General features: G+C 35.3%; 1 protein-coding gene across 13 annotated transcripts in view; it reads left to right on the forward strand.

Moving 5' to 3' along the window:
• The window catches only part of CDC42BPA (CDC42 binding protein kinase alpha), a 303926-nt gene that overhangs the window by 244875 nt on the left and 37918 nt on the right, over positions 1-21133 (forward strand). For 6 of the 13 annotated variants that reach the window (XM_036918411.2, XM_036918401.2, XM_036918403.2 and 3 more), the window contains one exon: positions 16958-17041. In XM_036918411.2, coding sequence (XP_036774306.1) covers positions 16958-17041 — 84 coding nt within the window. Of the gene's footprint in view, positions 1-6014; positions 6054-12943; positions 13037-16957; positions 17042-21133 lie in introns of all 13 variants that reach the window. The other 7 variants (XM_036918407.2, XM_036918400.2, XM_036918402.2 and 4 more) reach the window with 3 other exon arrangements.

Consider the following 21133-nt stretch of genomic DNA (forward strand, 5'->3'; position numbering starts at 1 on the left):
CAAAATTGCAGAAATCAAGTTTTCTTTGGTGTCCACACATCATTGACCTTCCCCATCTGCCCTCAGTGCCCTCGTTCTAGCTTCTGGTGCTTCAGAGCTTTACCACCAGTGCCTCCCCTCCTCCAAAATAACTTCTGTTTTTTTCCTGAACCCTCCCACACAGGCCTATTGAAACTGTAATTCCATTACTTAAAACTGTATACATAATCACTCTCCCACCTCTATAATTTTTCCTCAGTATGTTTTAACTGTTAATTCAAAATTCAAATGAATGCTAGAGTTTAACTTAGGAGAACTTAGACACTTGGGCTTTTCTACATGTAGAATCATAGACTTTTGAAGGAGAAAGGAACCTTAGGAAGTATTTATCACAGCACTGTCCCTTTAGTAAAGTGGACTGGTCGCTCTCCCACTAGTAGGAGTGAGTTTTCAGGCTTCTCAGTCTTTGGGGGAACAGGGAAGTGGTGATCCAGGGGTTGTGGATGACGTGGGGTAAGGTGTTCCCAGATAAAGTATTAAGGCAGCAGTAGCACAGACTCTAGGACCCCTTCTGCTGTGGGAATTACTCCCTCTTCTACACTCATCTTTCTTCCAGCCCCACATGTGCAGTCCCAGAATGCCATTGATTACTCCATACCAGGCCCAGCCTCCTCCTCCAGGTAGTAGACCAGGTGAGGGGTAAAGGGAAGCACAGCAGCTTGGGTTTTCCCACATCTCTTCCCTTCATCCCAATAGCAGTGATGATCTAGGCACCATCAGACTAAGCTTACAGGACTTCCCATTCTGTTCAGTTCAATTTCTTCTTTTCAAATGAACCCCCGAAATACTTGACTTTTTAAAAGTATTGCTGAGTCATATAAATTATCTATTTGCTCTTTATATTTGATAAATATATTGTCGTCTATTAAATATATGCAGGTAAGTTTTGGTTTTATTAAATTGCAGTTCTACACTCTGTTCTTAGGTCAAGTTTATAAAAATGGAAATTGCCCGTTTACCTGGCAAATGAGGGTGTACCTAAACTTGTTTTTTGGAGGTTGTCTTTTGGCTCTAGTGTACTGAGGAAAGAGTAAATCAAGGAATTAAAGCGCTCAAATAAAAAGGTCAGGCATAAAGGAATAGGGAATCCAGCTAATATTGCCTTGTTGTCTTATGTCTTGGATTTGGCTTCAGTTGAAGTCTTATTAAAATGTCGCAAAATATTTAAATTCAGTCCTGGATTCTAGCTTCCTTGGTTTTAACATCATTTTCTCCCGTAACATCTGTCATAAGCAATCACAAATCTGAGACTTGGCAGCATTGTTTTAGATGTGTCTGGGGAGTTGATCATAGGTGAGAATCAGTGTAAGATAGAACCTTAAAATGTGCATTGTAAAGATTTCTTAATCCTATGACCAAAACTTGGCCTAGGTCCTTCTGAGAAATTATGGCATTCCTAAACTTTCCTCCTTCAATTCTTGTTTTTTAAAACTACCTTCCACATGTTAAACACAGCCTGGCTTGAAACTCTCACATTTCAGAAGACTGTCATATGCAGTCCTTCACTAATTTAGGCAATATGTTATACTTATATGTATTTTATTGTATATCACATATCCAGTATATTTAGGCAGTCTAGTGGGAAAGAACCATGTCTACATAGTCTTTTACCTCTTCTTATATTATTAAATAAGACCTCTGGAATCCATTAACTGAACCTTAAAAATCTGTTAGCTAAATTATGTGTTTACAGGATAAATTCCTTTTGGTTTCTGATTGCGTGCGTACTTCTATAATCAGCCTTGAAGTTCTAGTGACAGTTTATAGGCCTAGATATAAAATACATATTTGTAAGTGATATGTGATTGCATATTAAGATAACATGCTGGTTTCCAATGTTTGCTATGAGACAAATTTTAGTGTTTACAGAAAACCAACAGAGAGGTTGTGTGTATGTGTGTGTGTGTGCCTCTAACTGTACTATCAGGAAAATGTATAATTTGTTCTTTTCTACTGAAAGCATAAAAATAGTCTGATTTCTAGGTAGACACTTTGGGAAGAACATTATCACTATAGGATTTAGTATCACTATTAGTTTTATACAGTGCCAGCTTAGAAAATATGTTGCCCTTCATATGCAAAGATAGTTTTGAGAGACATTTTTACTTATTTTTAGTATAGTGATAATGTATTTACTTCGAACTATTCATGTTTGTTTTCATGGTTTTAGCATACTCTAGACTATGGCCTAGAAGTAGGGATAGCCAAAAAATATAGCTTCTCTATGTTAAACAATATAGCACTTTTTATGTGTGGTATTATACTATGGACAATGGCAGATACTAAGAAAAATGAGACAGACCTAGACCTCAGAATGCTTATCTTATTATTAGGAAAAATAAATACATAGTTATGTAGTATGTGATTTAGAGCATGGTAAGTGCCATAAGAAGTAGTTAGGTTAAATATTGTGCAATTTCAGAAGGATTCATTCAGTATTTATTAAGAATTTTTAATTTTACTGGCATTATGCTAAGCACTATACAATATTTCCTGCCCTTGAGGATCTGAGTCTGGTGGAAAAGACAAACATCTAAATAAATAATTATGATACTACTGGGTACAATAATAAAAGATACAGACTGCATATCATGAAAGTATAAAGGAGAGATACCTAACTGAACCAGGAGAGTCCAGAAAGGCTTTCAAAACGAAATAATACAGTATGGGAGAATATATTCATAAATGACAGATCTGATAAAGGGTTGACATCCAAAATATATAAAGAGCTCATGCACCTCAACAAAAAGCTAATAATCCAATTAAAAAATGGGCAGAGGAGCTGAACAGACAGTTCTCCAAAGAAGAAATTCAGATGCCAACAGGCACATGAAAAGATGCTCCACATCGCTAATCATCAGAGAAATACAAATTAAAACCACAATGAGATATCACCTCACACCAGTATGGATCACCACCATCCAAAAGACAAACAACAACAAATGTTGGCAAGGATGTGGAGAAAGGGGAACCCTCCTACACTGCTGGTGGGAATGTAAATTAGTTCAACCATTGTGGAAAGTAGTATGTAGGTTCCTAAAAAAAACTCAAAATAGAAAAACCATTTGACCCAGGAATACCACTCCTGGGAATTTACACTAAGAATGCAGCAGCCCAGTTTGAAAAAGACATATGCACCCCTATGTTTATTGCAGCACTATTTACAATAGCCAAGAAATGGAAGCAACCTAAGTGTCCATCAGTAGATGAATGGATAAAGAAGATGTACATATACACAATAGAATATTATTCAGCCATAAGAAGAAAACAAATCCTACCATTTGTAACAACATAGATGGAGCTAGAGGGTATTATACTCAGTGAAATAAGCCAGGTGGAGAAAGACAAGTATCAAATGATTTCACACATATACGGAGTGTAAGAACAAAGAAAAATCTGAAGGAACAAAACAGCAGCAGACTCACAGAACCCAAGAATGGACTAACAGTTACCAAAAGGAAAGGGACTGGGGAGGATGGATGGGAAGGGAGGGATAAGCGGGGGCTGGGGGGGCAGGGGGGAAGAAAGGGGGCATTGTGATTAGCATGTATAATGTGGGGTGGGGCACGGGGAGGGCTGTACAACACAGAGAAGGCAAGTAGTGATTCTGTAGCATCTTACTAAGCTGATGGACAGTGACTGTAATGGGGAATGTCACGGGGCAGGGACTTGGTGATGAGGGGAGTCTAGTAAACATAATGTTCCTCATGTAATTGTAGATAAATGATACCAAAAAAAAAAATAGAAATACTACCTGAGCTGGCTCTTCACAGATGTGTAGTGTCAGCAGAATACAAGATGAGCTGCATTAGAGGAATATATTCTAGGCAGGCAGAGCATAGTTGGGGCGAGTGAGTTGGCTGAAAGCAAAAAATGATGAAGGGGGGGAGTGATAAATAAGTTTGAAGACTGGCAGGGGCCAGAATCATGATGTATTCTATGTCATAGAGCTTAGATTTAATCAGTCCCATATTGTCATAGTTATTAAAGGTTTAACATAGTTATTAAAGGTTTAACAAAGGAGAAGGTGAGCAGCTTCCTTTTGAGATGCCTTAGGGGTATACATGTGGAGATGTTCCCCAGATAGTTCTCAATGTGAGTCGGGAGCTTAAGGAGAGACGTGAACTGGAGTAGAGATCTGGGAACATGCAGTACGGTTTCCAGGAAAAAGTTCTCCCAGGGGGAGATCGTAGTGTGAGAGAAGCAGTGAGCAACAAAAGGGAAAGCTGGGAACCCTCGCCATGAGGAGAGGTTGGAGGAGCAAAGGTCAGAGGGGAGGAGGTTATGCAGCGAAGCATTTGTCACAAAAAGGACGGGAGCAAAGAGTACAGGAGGGAATGGTCCACAGCGAGATGTTTGGTACAATAGGACAAACAGGAAATCCTGATCTTATCAGCATTTCATTAGTGACCAAAACAGAAGCCAGACTATGTTGTATTGGGAAGTGAATCGAGGCAGGGAGGGACACACAGTAACCGTATACCAGTTTTGAAAAGTCTGACCAAGAAGGTTTGAATCCTAGTTGCACCACTCAGTCAGTTTTGTGACCTGTGGCAAATTAATCTGTTTACTTTGTGTGTAAAATGTGGACCATAATGCCTACCTTATGAGGTTTCTAAGAAAATTAAGAGAGTTCTTAATTAAGAGAATTAAGAGAGTACTTTGAAAAGTACCTGCATGTATTATGCACATGATAAATATTAGCTATTATTATTGTTGAGGAGGAGAGGAGAAATTGAATGTTAGGTAGAGGAAGGGTTGGAGTTGAGTTGTTTAATGTTTGCTTTTTTGGTGGTGGGACTGAGGGTGATGAAAGAGGTAATTCCTATTAAAACCCGAGGGACCATAACCAGGTTTGAACCTGAGACTTTGCATCCACTGTAATGGAAGACTGACTGGACTAAAAATCAAAAACCTGTTTAGAAATCTGCAGGCTTCTTAATCCTGGTTTGGGACATAGTGTTCAAGTCACATTCCATTCCAGTTTCCTAAAGAAATAATAGTTCCTGTTTACTAATGTGCCAGAGTTACATACAAATATAACTAATAGTCTTGAGTGATGTTTTTATCCTTATTTTTCTGAAGTCTTCTCTAACTTCCGTGGATTCGGTTTGTAAATGTCGCCCTCCAGGTCCCTCCTCAAGGGTTCCGTGCAAACTGCACAGTACGAGTCACACTGCTGATGGCATGGTATCTCTCCCACCTGACTGGAACTGCCATGCCGTCTTTATCTTTTAGGTGCCTGACACATGTGGTGAGCCCTTAGTAGGTGTTAGGGTGAATTGAATACAGGAAGTTGCCTGAGTGGAGAGGGTTTATATTTATTTATTCATGTATACTGCTGAAGTATCACAAAGCTTCAAAAACTTGAAAAATATTTTGATATAATTGTTACCTACTTATTGCTATTGTTTCTTTTTTCTAATTACTTAATTCTTTAGTATCAGAAAAGTGAAGCTCCCTCTTTTGACTGAGTCTAATATCTAGTCAGGATTGGACTATGTCGTTGAGTAACTGGTTTTGTTTTAATCCATTATCCTTAATTCTGAAGGCCTAATTAAGCTGTTATCATTTAAAGGAATCATCTTTGAAAGTGGGAGAATTTGGTAGGCAAATGTCTGAAGCAAGAATAGTTAATTAAATCCTTTATTAAATGCTTACAAGCACTAAATCAGAATTTTTAGATCCTTTTTGTTCCTGCATTTCAAGTTGCTGCTACTAGCCTTTCCAGAAAAGAAACTGGGCATCACTTGAAGGAAGGTCCAATTTTACTTTTATTGTTGCTCTTAGACCTAGTCTAAACAACTACTACTTTTTTACTGTCCTATCCTCCAGTTTTTCCTGAAACTAAATATACTTTAAATGTATCATAAAATGTGCCTTTATATGCATGTTTATATACTTTGTGTGTCAGTTCAGTAGTCGCTGAGTCATGTGTAATACTTGTAACATGCAGTATTCTCTCTTTGTTGAAGCGCTCTCCATCCTGTACTGCAGCTAGCAAAGGCAGACGTGTAAGAGACTACTGCACTTTGTGCACCATCCTGATGCCTCTACCCTACCTCTTCTCCCTCTCGCCCGTGATTGTAGAACATGCTATTTTTTGTGATGTGTTATTATGTCGTTTACTGCATGCTCTGTGCTGCTCTTGCTATCGCTACTCTGCTTTTCTGGGTTTTTTAGTTTTCTTTGTTTTTTTTTGGCTTTGGCCTCAAAGCTTAAGGAATGTTTATATAAGTTTCTGTAATGAAACTAATAAATTAGAAGGTATCTTTTATTATGGTTCAGGAAAAAAGTGATCCTAAAGTGTGCTTTCTAAAATTTATCACATACAAAAAATGAGTTTCTAAATAAGAATCTGATACAAGCAAATATGTAGAGAGATTCCTTAGATATATAATTATGTAGAAAGAAAACTTGATAATTCATATTATGCAAAAATTCCAAAAAGATTTGGGACAAGTTACAGATCTCATTGACTGATTCGATGTAAATCAGTTTTGGAGAAGTCTTTGATAGATTGTTTTTTATGTAGTTCAAAGTAATATCCCTAAATATCTTATATGTTGATTTGAGACAGTAATGTTAATAATAATATATATTCTAAGATATTTTCAAGATTTAGAAAGTATTTATAACATTTTATATGTATTGATAAGAGACTATAAACATCTCCTATGCTGAAGTTAGCTCATTGTTTCTCAGACTGAAATGAACCAGCCACTACCCTGTCTTGCAAAATTCTCATGTGTCCAGAGTGGGGATTCTCTTTGTGGAAAGGTCTCAATTTTTTCTAAACTATCCTCCACTCCCAACACCAATATACATGTGTACAGACTGCCTAGTTGAGAAGCCATAGGCTAGGGGATGTTGTTTGGTCTGGTTTTCATGTATAGTATAAAATGGTAACATTAAAAAGGAAAGCCTGTGATAGATACAAGTTTTTAACTTTGACCTGTCAGCTTCATGATTGTTGGTATTGATCAGTACCTTAAATGCAGAATTCTTAGACTTGGAAAATTCTAGTTTAGGGAATTATTTGACTAATGAAGGGGATAGGAAGTAGTAGAGTAGCCACTGCTTCCTGTTTTCTTATCTTTCTGGTGTGATGGAGGGTCAGTTGTAAAATAAACATGATTAATCCTAATATAGCACATATTTTCAAACTAATGTTTAATAATGACTAAGCAGTTCATATACCAGTGGTATGGTCAATAGAACTACAACTTTATCTGTCTTGTTAATTCATGCCGTTTATGTAAAGATTGCTGGTTCAACTGGTTTCTTAATTACTTTGACATTTGTAGAAAGTTAAAACCATTGGATATTTGGATTTATCAAATTAATCTGAGTTTATGTTAATTATATCATAGAACCTCTAATAAGGAAGACTAAAATGTATGCCCAGTTGTATTAAGTTCAAATCATCAGCCTGTGTGAACTGACTAGATTAGTTGAACTGTTTGTTTTGAATAAGGTTATAATTCAGAGAGGTTTTGTTTTCTGGTTGAATTCATTATAGATTAGTTATGTCTCACTTACCTTGCAGACTCCTAGGGGCCATAGCCACCCAGAACATTTCTATGAATCTTAAAATATGGGATAATTATTACGGGAATAGCTGTTACATGGATCCTACTCTTTAGTCTGTATCTTTATTCTGTAGGATATGACTAAGCCATACTCAACAGAGTCTATTGACTTATAATTACATATAATTTTTTTTTAATGCAGATGTGGTAAGCTTGGTAATTCACTTTCCAGGTTTCCTTCAATTTTTCCTTGGTTAAGTATCTGACAGTTGAAAAAAAAATCAGCCACTGAAAAGTGGTAATGACTGAAAGAACTGACTGAAGAATTACCAATTGTTCAGTAGTTAATAGAAACCTCTCAGTGGCATAGTGAGGCACCTCAATGGTCCACAGGAACATCAGTGGATTACAGAAGGACACACATAGATACCATTCATAACAGTGGTCTTGAATCCAATAGTGGCATACAATTTTATGTTATATACTCTGTTTTGATGCAAGCAACTATGTAATACTTTTATAAATTTAAAGCTCTTTAGGTGATATGAAAAGTCACATGAGGTCTTACTGTATGTTTACTGTATTTTTATTTTCTGTGTGCTGTAAGCCTCATTTATAATTTGAATACTTAATATCCTTTATAAGTGGTGTTATTTAAGTAAGCATAGTATAAAAAATGTTACTAATATTAATGTCTTAATATAAATGGTTATGGAAAGGTCTGTAGTGCTTTCATTAATGGTGAACCCTGTGGGTGTCTCATTTTAGATTTTTCCTTTAAGAACTTGGAGCAGAGATGATAAATAGCTAACATGGGGCCTAAGTTACTTTTATGTTTTCTTAGAACATTTGTTAATTCTCTAGAGTGGATATTCAAATCAATATATTGAAAATAAGTTCAGGAGAAATTTTCATAAAGAGTAACAAGTCACATTTTTGTAACTAATAAGATTACACTTCCAAGTCATAACTTTCAGTAATTTATGATTTGTTTTAGAATAATAAAATATTTTATCTACTGTTTTCCAAATGATACAGTATTTCTATAATACTGTTTCTTATCATAAACTCAGTTAACAAATATAATGAGATCACTAAATGTTTGAGGTTACAAAGTGTATCTGAATGCAAAAAATTGGATTACTTGCCATTTTGTTTCCAAATTGCTTAGAGCTAAAGAATAAAGATAATTGATGAGAATTGCATTTTTTGTTAACTTAGAGTTTTACATTTACCAATACGAAACAATAATTAGATGTAAGCTATTTTTTAATCTATTTCAAATTTATATCAAATCCTTATATCTTTCGCTTTAAAACCAAGTTTCTTATGAGATTGTTTTGCTCCTTGTATTTGTTAAATCTGTAATTATTTTTGGAGTAGAAAAGGCCTGTTGATATATATCAAGATGAGTACTTTGGTTGTATTTATTATTTATCAGAAGACCATTCTGTAGAGTTTGAGTTGTTCTTAATTAGTGGATCAACTAAAAATCAGATCTGATCCAGGGGGAAAAGCTTTTCTATTTTAGTCTACTACTCTAAAAACACACTTTTTGGATCATTCATTAGAGAAATTCTAAAAGATTCAGGAAACGTTATGGACTTTTTACATGACAATGTTATGCATTATGGACAATACCTCTGATATTCAGTTTTCCTGTTTTCCCCAAAAAAGTAGAGTGGTAAGTAAAAATGACATTGGAGTATAGATATTCCTAATGCTTATTCGTCAGAATAACACCTTAACATACATTTACTTAGAAAAAGGAATTAACCAAAAAATAGAAGTCACATTTACATAAAGATACTCCTTATATATTTTTCTCAGTTGATTGCAGCTTAGAAATACTGAGTGAACTTCTTACACTACTAAGTTAAGACTTTTTCCATCAGCTTTCTTTGGATCAGAATAGACTATCTAATTAATATTAGCTATTTGTTGCTTTTTGCTGTTTTCCCCTTATCATTCTTCCTGTAATCGTAAACCCAGCTATTGAATTAAGATACCTCTGCTGTTGATGTTTATCATATTTATTAGCATCTCCTGCATTATTGTTTACATTTATGCTGTTTACATTTAATGCTATAATATTTTTCATAATGAATTTTGTAATTCCCATGGTTTAAGTATAATAATAATTATATTTGTTTTAAAGGTAAAAATAACTAATATGCTATTAGTCAATTGCTTTGCTGTGGTATTTTACCTGAATCAATGCCAATCAATTATTAAGATTAATTTTAGGCTGTTTGTAAATCCTGGCATATATAGTCCTTGGGCACTCTGAAAGTTTAGTAAAATTAATTGCTTTTTTAGTGGATAGAATAAGTCATTAATTATGAATGCATTGGTGAGCAATTTAATTATAGATCAAATTAATAACATTGTGAAAATAGTAGCCCTGTTGATGATAATTAACACTTTGATAAAGAAAACATGTAAGTGCTATTGTGTTTTTCCTATTCTTAATGTTAAATCTCTTTTGAGATATTATTTACACACTGACTGAAATCCAGAAAGGAAATGACATAGTAAAATCTACTCATCTAATTAGCTATTAGCTTCATGTAGAGTCTTAAAAGACCTGAAAAAAATGTGTTCAGTTGGATATTTAAAACTTTTTTTCCCACAAGTTTATTCATCTTTACCAAACTCTGTTCCTAGTCTTTTCTTTCCTAGAATTACTTACATATTCATGGTTCTTTAAAAAGTTCAAGTATCATTGTAAGTAGCATAGTTCAACTTTTTAATGCTCAATGCCATCTCAAAATCATATTCTGATATTTTTACTTATTTTTATTTATTTTTTTTACAAAAACTAACTTGATATTGTTTAATCTCTGGGACTTAATTTTTACTTTAAGAGCATACAGCTACAGAAAGCTAGTATGGTAATTTTCATTATTCTATTGTATTAGTATTAGTATTGGGCTTTAAAAAAATTTTAATACTCTCATCTTCTGAATAACCAATGTTTCCCTCATTCAGCTAAGAAAAGAATCTTTAAACCTATTCTCATTCTTGTTGGGTTTTTTTTTTTTTCATTTTTATTGATGAGTAGAAACTTGTTAGGAGAAAGACTTATAAATGACAGTAATTCTTTAGAAGGGCCACGAGGTCTATGGTGAAAGCCTTAAGAGTTCTCTAGGAGTCACTCACTTGTGTAATCACAGATTGAATTGTTACAGTGTGTGTTGTCCTTCATCACACAGTCATAAAGTCACACTTTCATGGGGTCATGGAACATGCTGAGAAATGTTTTCAGCAAACCATGGTGCAGCAGGGAAAGCTTGACTTTCAGATTTGATGATTTTCATGATGTAAACCTGTGGTCCTCAGAGCATGTACTGTGCCGATGGCTGAAGGCAGTGTATCTTGACTCCAGTGCCACGATGTACAGTCCATAAAACAGTGTGCATGCATTCCTGTGGCTCAAAGAGCACACCTGCTTTACAGTTTCAGCCAGTACAATTGGAAACCACAATTTCTTGCCTTTCTCATTTTTGAAGAGTTGTTTGAGTAACTGGATGCAAAGATACAGAGCCACTACACTGGCTGTTCAATCCTGTTTACAGCATTTTCCTTTGCATAGGAACTTCTGAGTTTGTCTTTCAGTCAAGCTTGGGCTAAAGGCTTTTGTATGACATGTCAGAAACTTAAATTGTCTTAAATTACCCAGTTTTCTTCACATAGCAAATCAGCTACTTACACACTTCTTTAAAACTTTGAGATAGTTAACTCTTAATTTGAGTCATTTTTAAGCCCTTATTAGTGTAAAGGTATCACTACTGCCCTGCTTACCAATTCCATTTTAATTGGAACTTTCCCTGGTGGATTCATACTCAGTTTATGGAAACCAGGAGGAGGAGATTTTTAGAAAGTAAATGACATTTCTGCCTAGCCCAGGGTCATATTTCATATTAATAATTTAAATCAATTACCTTCTCCATGACTGTCCCTGAGTAAAATTGTGAACTAGGCAAAATTTGTCTTAAGAGTCACATTTTCTTCTTTCATTTACTCTCCTATTCCTGCTCAAAGTTCACTGTCAGGAAAGAAGAGAATATAACAGCCTCCATGATCACTGAATTACTCTGAGTGCTTTACTGTGGAGATGCCTCTGATACAACAAGAGTACTGAGTTTGGAATCAAAAGATGGGACTCAGGCCTGGCTCACTTGATAAGGCACACTCGTTTTGCACACTCAGCCATGATCACACAGAGCTCACGTAAAGCTGGCATGCTTCAGTTCAGTAGTTCCCAGTCTTGAAATATTGAAATACTTTCCTAGCTGATGGTAAATAGCTGCTACTCCAAGTCCTCTAGATGCCCTCCTTGAGGCCTTCCTTCTCCCCCTCTTCTCCCAAATCTGGTAACTAAAGGCTGAAGGCCTGGTTGGTGGCTGTCAGTCAGCCCCAACAAATCTTGCCATGTGGTTTGCCAGGACATCTGCCCCTGCTACCACCCTGGAGTTCCCAGGTGGGTACCAGCAGAGCCAGTCCCTACAACATTAGCTATAATCTTGATAAAGAAAAAGGAAGACATTTTCAGTACATATTTAAAATCCTTAAGCTGATTGTTCTTTTTATTGATTTGTAACTTCTGATCTAAGCATTGTTCTTGCTGTAGTACAACATATTTGAAACAAATTCCTTAACCTCCTTTTCAAATTGCCTTCATTGCCTCTCATTTTAAAAACCCAATCTTGATCATTTTGAAATCTGCCAAAGTGAATATATCATAGTTCTGTGTGCTCCATAAGATCTTTTATGCTAAATCTTAAATGCAAAGACTTTTCAGTTTATAAAAATACTTGGTGGAAAGGGTGCAGCTGGGCTGGGCATAAGTGCTGGTATTTCTCCCACTGCAAGATAAAAAAAACAGTTTTGCCTTGAGTGATAAGCCCAAAGCTAACAGGTTAGTTTCTTCTACTTTCAACTAATCCCTGGTAGAGGACCAAATTTCATTCTTATCAAGGACAAAATTATCTCTGATCTGCAGTACATCTCTCTGTTCAGGCCTCAGCGTTTATTTCTCACGTGTGATTGGTTTTGTGAAATACAGTTTTCCTGTGGAATACAGGTAAAGAGCAAACAGCCGAGACCAGTGCTCCAAGTCAGAGCTCCACAGTGAGACTCAGAGCATTTTGTTAACTACTATTCTCTTAACTATTGCTTACATTAAAGCTACTAGCAGTTATGCTTTTGTACAGTGACACATCCCTAATGTGACCATTCAAACTGAAGTTTGTTATCCTCCTTTCTCAAGAAATGCTATCATGTTCACACATTAGAGAAATTTGCTAATAGCTGCACATTGTTTAAAAGTGATTTCTTGGGTTTTTGTTTTTCCTGACTTATCTTCTTAGACTGATCCTGTTGAGAGCACACATGTATGGAATCCGAATGTCAAGTTTTACATCCAGTCAAGGTCCACATGTAGTGAAGCTGAGTCACTTAAGGTGCCTCGTGGGAGTCTTTTGCTCCTCAGCTGCTCTCCTGTGTCAGAAGAGAGGGAATTGCAGAAACAAGTGAACCTACCTCTCTTCTTTCAGTCAAATACATTGTATAATAAATCACAGTATATTGGAGATCATTACATTTGACTGACTGTGTAGATAGGACTATAAAACTTATGTAGAAAATTGTCCCACAAAACTCAACCTGAAGTAGAAAAAAAATTTAATTATAAAGGTAGTCTTTATTTTAAGTAGAGAACTGTGTGGAACAGAAGACAGTTATGTAAATGTCAGAATTATCAGATACAAACTTAAGCACATGGCAGTGTAGGTGCCATTCTCATATTTATTTCTTCTACTAAATCTAATAAGATATGACATAACTGTTACTTCCTAAGCAGAACTTAAAATTGCCACTACTGGCAACTGAAGAACTTACTCTAACTGCTAGATCAGCAATGGCATCCAACTAAATCATGCCTTTTAATAGCACAGAAACAGTGTTGTTTTTGTACCTTATGTCGATCAATGGTTTTAAACAGCCAGTTGGCCAGTTTTCTCAACAGAGATCATTTTCTCACCAAGTCAGAAGGATGCGTTACACCTCCGTAATACCCGCCTGCCTCGAGGTGCACTTCTAGTTTGCTCAGCACTGCAGTTCTGGCACAGCTCCTTGGTTTCCCACGTTATCTCCCGAGCTGTATCTAGCATTCCTGTAGAAGCAGATTGTTCAGAGTGGAAAGCTGTCTTTTCACCAGCAAAAGTGTGAATTGTAGTAAGATTCTGACTTGGTTTTTTTCAGCCCTGTGATGGGCTACCTTAGACCGGTCAAGTTGATGAGACCCTCTGCTTTTTTTTTAATCACTGTTTTAATATTTTTACTCCATACATTTTTTTAAATATTGAAATATTTCAAGCATACAAAGAATAATATAAGGACCCCACATAACCACCATTCATAGATTTAACACACATGAACATTTTATCTTTTTTTCAAGTTTATATTAGAAGAAAAATTCAAATATTTCAGACAATTGAAACACCCTTCCTTATACCATTTCCCTCTCTCCTTTCCCAGACATCTAAATACCCTGAAATTGGTGTGTATCCTCTCTTCCTTGGTTTTATGTTTTTATTCCATTTATATCCATAAACAATATGCAGTAACATTTGTTGCATTTTTAAATTTTACACAAAGATTATCTGTATGTTTTTGTAACTTCTTTCACTCAGCATTATTCTTTTGGGGTTTACTCATCCAGATACATAACCTTTTAGTTCATTTACTATAACTGTTACATATTATTTCATTGACAACTACTAACCCATTCTCCTATTGTTGGATATTTAGGTTGTTTCCAATTTTTTGTTACTACTGTCAGTACTGAAGTGAACATCCTAATAGTTACCTGTTTTGGCAAATGTTCAGTTTTTTAGCATTCATACTTAGAAGTGGGATTTCTGGGTTGTGTGATATATGCATTTTCAACTTTACCTAGCTTTTGCCAAATTATTTTCCACAGTAGTTGAATCAGTTTTCACTCCCACCAGGAGTGTGTGAGAGTTCTCCCATTTCCCACATCCTCACCAACCTTTGGTACTGTCAGACATTAACTTTTCCAAACTTAATGGGTATGTAGTAGCATTTTTATTTTAATTGGCATTTTTCTGATTTCAGGTGTTATTCAGCATCTTTTTATATGCTTATTGACTATTGGTGATTTGCCTGTTTCATGTCTTTTGTCCATTGTTCTACTGAATTGTTTTTCTAATTGCTTTGTAAGTGTTCTTTATTCTGGATACTAATGTCAACTGGCTAAGTGCAATGCAAATGTTTTCTTCCAGTTTGTGACTTATTTTTAAATATTACTTGTGGTGTCTTTGCCTTACAATACTTTTTATTTTAAAATAGCCATATTTATCAATCTTTTCCTTTATGACTTTGGTTTTTATGCCTTTTAAAACAACTCTTCCCTGTGCAGCAGTTGTAAAGATTTTCTTTCATATTTTCTGATAAAAGTTTTAAAGTTCTCCTTTTACATGTTTAGGGCCTTAATCAAACTAAAGTTTATTGTTATATTACTACTGGGAATGCAGTTCTGATCTGTTTTTCTCACATGAACAACCAACTCTCCTATATCTTCACCATTGATCTATAATGCTACCTCTGCTTTATATAAGTGTGTGTGTTCAGGGGGTCATTCTCTATTCTTTTCCATTGTTCTTTTTTAAATTCCTGCACGGACATCATGTTGTCATAGTTACAACAATAGTCCTGAAATAATTCCTAATACCTGCTATAGTCAGCCATGCCCACCCTCCTTATTCTTCTTCCCTTTCCTCTTAACCCTTTAGTTTTACATAGAGCTTGTAAGATGAGCTTGTCAAGTCCCAGGTGGGGCTTCTGATTGGAATTGTATTGAATTTATAGATTTATATGAGAACAATCGACAGCTTTGTGATATTGGGTCTTTCCATCTATGAATATGATACACATATTATTTAGATAATCTTTTACATCCTTCAATAAAGCTTCATTCTTTTCTTCATGAATGTACTCCATATTCTTTGTTAGAGTTGGTCCTAGGTACCTTTAAGTTTTTGTTGCTATGTGAGGTAGGATCTTTTTAAAATATATATTCTTATTAGGCAGGGCTGGTGTTTATGAACTCTGTTGATCTTCTGTCCAGCACCCTTGCTTAACTCCTTTTAATTCTGAAAACTTCTCTTGGACTTTCTATGTAAATTATAGTGACAATTTTGTTTGCTATGAATTGTTTTTTTGTTAACTTTTAAATAGGTCTTCAGTGTTTCTCTATTTTATCTTTCTAGATGTTAAATTATAAATTGGATTCAAAACTTTTTTCAAGCCATGTAAAAGTAAAGTAAATTTAAATTAGAACTAAACTCACAGTTAATTAGAAAACTCTAACAAGCTCAACTCAATTCCATTTTAAGGCTATAACACATGTAAAATATCCTGCTTTCAGAGGTTATATAGTAACAAAGACGAGGGACCATCCATTTTTAAAAAATATTTTAGAATATTCTATAACTATACAAAACTAGCTTTTTCCTCTTGTTTGCTTGTTGAGCATCCTAAAAAGAAGTAATTCTTTGTGTCTTTTTTATAATTTGCTAATTAAGTGATGTCTCTTTTTTTTCCACAATAACATCCAGTAAAATCATTGGTTCCTTTCATCCAAAGAAATATCTTAGATGAATAACCTATAAAATAAGAATATGGCTTGTAACTAAATTTGTACATAAGTTTTTAATTCCAATAATATTAAATAATCTAGTTCCTTTCTTTGGAAATTTATTTCTGCACAAAAATCCCACTACCAACCAACTAGTAGTGCCCTCTCTCTCTCTCTCTCTCTCTCTCTCTCTCTCTCTCTCTCTTCCTCTCTCTCTCTCTCTCTCTCCCTCTTGCTCCACCCTCTCTCCATACACACAGATCCACAGAATTGTGTTCCATATATGTAATATATATTCTGTATATGGAAGTCAAGGAGTTAAAAATCTTCTAAATGTTTTGATTACAAACCTTGCTAAAAACGTTCCCAGATACCTTTTAGAATTAATACGGCATTTTCAGATGAACTTGAAAGTTAATACCCTCATTTTATGTAAGCTATATACTATGGCTTCTTTGTTATCTTCTGTGGATTCTTTTTTCCAAATTATTTATTTTTAAATTCCCAGACTGAAGTAACTTTTGCTAATTGAATAAATATTTCATTTGTAGACATTACAGGCAGAACTTTAAATTATCAACACTGAGAATTTTAGTTTCATTGAGATATTTTTTGCCTTACTGATGTTTGATTTGGCTTTATTTACTTCAGTTTATTTCTGGTGTTGTTTGAAATAGATGAGAGTGTTTCATAACATTTATTTCCTTTTTTGCCCTGGATTCAGATTGTAGACTCTACTCCTCTTCCAGTTCACACACCAACCTTAAGGAAAAAGGGATGCCCTGGTTCAACTGGCTTTCCACCTAAGGTATTCAATCTAGTTATAAGCACAGTGTGTTCTGGGGGAAAAAAAATGAGAATGGATTTTTTTCTGCTTTTGTATTTGCTTTGATTTCTGCTGTTGGTTTCCTCAAAATAATCAGCACTGAGAAAGGTAGAGTGTATAAAGTTTGTTTTGTTTTGCTTCCATCTTCTTAAATTCAACTTTTTGAAGTCTGTTACAGTACTAGTAGTGCTTATAGGATGTATTGTAAGGAGGGCATTAAGTTGAGGCCACTTTTGGAAAAACCTAAGATTAAAGTTAATAAACCCACTGAGAAAGAGAAAGACTTGAAGCCATAAAAACTCCTAAAATTAAACATAGGCAGTAAGCTCCTTGACATCAGTATTTGCAATGATTTTTTGGATTTGACATTAAAAGCAAAGGCAAAAATAAACAAGTGAGATTACATCAGACTAAAAAGATTCACAAAAAAGAAAACCAACAATAAAATGAACAGACAATCAGCAGAATGAGAGAGAACAAGTACATGAAAAGGTGCTCAACATCAACTAATCATCAGGGAAATGCAAATCAAAACCACAATGAGCGGTCACCTCACACCTGTTAGAATAGCTATCATCCAAAAGACAAGAGACAACAAAAGTTGGGAAGGACTTGGAGAAAAGAGAACCCTTGTGCACTGGGGATGGGAATGTAAATTAGCCACTATGGAAAACCATACAGAGATTCCTCAAAAAATTAAAAATAGAGCTACCGTATAATCCAGCAATTATACTTCTGGGTACTCATTCAAAGGAAATCACTCTTTTGAAGAGGTATCTGCACCCCCATGTTCACTGCAGAATCACTTAAAATAGTGATGGCATGGGAACAACCTTAGTGTCTATCAGCAGATGAATGGATAAAGAAGAATGTGGCACATGTCCACAGTGGAATACTATATGACCATAAAAATAGGAGGAAGTCCTCCATTTTGATAATAGATGAGCTTCAAGGGCATTATACTAAATGAAATAAGTCAAAGACAAGTGCTATATGATCTCACTTAAATGGAATCTAAAAAATCCAAACTCAAAGAAACAGAGAACATATTGATGGTTGTCAGAGGCAGGGGTCAGGGGCTAGGGAAATGGATGAAGGTGGTCAAAAGGTACAAACATCTGCTTAAGAGGTAAATAAGTTCTGGGGATGAATGTAAAACATGGTGACTATACTAAACAATATTGTGTTATGTATTTGAAACTTGCTTAGAGAGGAGATCTTAAATATTCTCATCACAAGAAAATTTGTTACTATGTGAGGTGATGGATGTTATCTTATTTTGGTAATCATTTTGCAGTGTATACATGTATTGAGTCATGTTGTATACCTTCAATACAATGTCATATGTCAATTATATCTCAATAAAACTAGAAGAAAAAAATACAGAAAATACTCTTGGAGAAAGATACAAAGCCAAGAAGCCACTATGAAAGATTTGGGAAACAGGATGAACAGGTATCCTAGAGGATTTTGCTGTGGTCTCTAAAAGCAAGGACACTCCACTCTACAAAAATTGTAGAAATAGAAAATGTATATTGAGAACAATCCAGAATTGATCTAAATACAGATACAGCATGGGTGAGTGTAAGGATTGGGTGAAGTGAACATGCTTAAGTATTTGTCTTATGGGGGGAGAAATTGCAGAGACAGTATAGCATGGTAGTTACCATGGTGAATTCTCAGCCATTAGCAATTCTCCTAATTGCTACCTCAGCTCCATCATGTACTGGCTGTGTGACTTGAGTAAGTTACTTACCTTTTTCTCCTTCCATTTCCTCATCAAAAAATGAAGATAATAATAGTACCTGTCTCATTGGATTCTTTTGAATTTTAAACAAACATACTATCTGTATAGAATTTAGAACAATGCCTGACATAACAGTGTCATATAAATGTTAAATAAGTATTGAGAACTTGATAAGGAAGGTAAGCACAAATATGGATCTTAACAGGTTGAAGGGAAGACTAGCAAATAAAGGTATCTTATATCCTCAGAAGGAAATACTGTCCAATGAATGGAGGCAAGAAAGGAAAAAGAGAAGAAAGGAGAGCATTGTGACTTGATACTCTTAACTATAATAGACTGTCTCAAATCTTAGTGGCTTCAAAAGAAACCTTTTATTATGCTTATGATTTTGTGGGTATGAACTCTCAAAATGGAGAGTTCTCACTAAGAGTCACCCTTTTAGGTGTAGCCAGGGATCATCTGAGACCCCAGTTGTGGAAGGTTTAACTGGACTTGGACTGGATGTGCGAGATGGCTCACTCCCATGACAGGCAGTTGATGCAGGCTGTTGACAACTATGCAGGGTCTCTGCAGCATGCCAGTCTCAGTCCTATTACATGGCAGCTGGTTTCCTCCATTCTGAGCATACCAAGAGAACTAGGTAAAAGCTGCATGGCTTAGAACAAAGGTTTACAGAAAGGTAGAAAATATAGAGAAGTAGAAGTCACAGATATATACCATAAAATGAAGATCAAGGTGAAAAACATCAAAAGACATCAGAGAGGAAGTTGTATACTAGTAAAGAGAGTAATATATAAAAGAAGACAGAATGATCATGAATACATGTGGACCTAACAGTAAAGTCTGAGGCTGTATAAAGCAAGAACTAAGGAGCAGGGAGAGAAGCAGGTAATCTTAATATACACCTGTCAGACAAACAGGATAGCATGGGAAAATGCAAAGCAGAGGATAAAGGGTTACCATCTGCATACACCAAGAGCTTTTATAAATATAGGAATAAACTGTACAATAGTTAACTGGCCAAAAGCCAGAAATAAGCAGATGAAAAATAAAAATGACTGATAAACTGAAGAGATGCTCAAGCTTATAGAAGTTGAGGAAAAGTAAATGAAAGTAATAATAAACTTATCCCTTTACATTTGTAACATACATACCCCCATTATCAGTAGGATACTATGGCACATTATAGGTAGAAATGTGAATAAGCAATCTAAAAACACTGATTAAAAATACATGTCAGTGCATCTTCAGAATCCAGTGATTAGAGGATTCTTGATTGCAGTGGCAGCATAGATTTTGAATCTCACTGAATCTCCCCATAAAAACACACAGACCAACTGGGTAGGACAGCAAACCTAAATAACAACATACACACACAAATAAGACCTAAACAATACTACAAGAGATTTTCCCACAAAGTGAAAGGAAGAAAACACCCTTTACAAGACTTACATGGTGTTAAAAATTGTGGTAGAGAAAGTGGCGGTAAAGCGGAGGGTTTGTGGTGATCCTAAGGCCCAGAAAATCACCAAATCACAATCCTCTTCTGCTGGCCAGTCCTGAGAACAGCAGCAGAGACTGGGATAGATTTATGCATGCTCTGTTCTCAGATATCTGAGTGTAAGGGGGATGGGGCTAAGAGCACCTGACAGTGCTAGAGTTAAAGATGCTCAAGGTTAGAAAATCAGAGCACCCTTCCAGAGGCAAGCCCTACTCAAAGGAGAAGCAGCTGGCAGTAGACAAAGAATTGAGCGAGACAGGAAAGAAAGGAAAAATTCCAGATATTAAGAAGAGGGGAGGAAGATCTCAGAAAGTCTAAGGTCATTTCCTGTCATTTTATGAAAAGAATAGAAAAAGGAGTCTAGAGCCATGGAGCTAGAAAAGCAGTCCTTGATCACCCCACTCTCAGAAAAGCACAGGAAAACTCATTTCACTTAAAAATGAGAAAGTGAGATGATTACAGTCAAATCTCATACAAGGAAAGAGAATAAAGAACAGTGTTTCCTAACAAAAAATGAAAATGTGCCAGAAAGATGTATATACATGACCAAGAAAAACTACAATCAGTATTTTAAAAGAAAGCAAGAAAATGATGGAAGTTGTGAAATAACAAAAATTAGAAATAGGGAACCTCAGAAATGAATGTGTTGGAGAAAAGATGTGAAAAGAGGTGAGAGAAATTAGAAAAAAGTTAGAATTAAAATGAAATATACTTTCAGAAATATAGATTAACCTATAAGGAATCAAAAGTAAATAAGCTCAGCAGATGACCTATAAGAAACAGAAAATATAAGGAGGAAATTTTTTTTAATCAAGAAATGAGGAAA

This window comes from Manis pentadactyla, chromosome 9 (genome assembly GCF_030020395.1).
Source record: "Manis pentadactyla isolate mManPen7 chromosome 9, mManPen7.hap1, whole genome shotgun sequence".
NCBI classification, from domain to species: Eukaryota; Metazoa; Chordata; class Mammalia; order Pholidota; family Manidae; genus Manis; species Manis pentadactyla.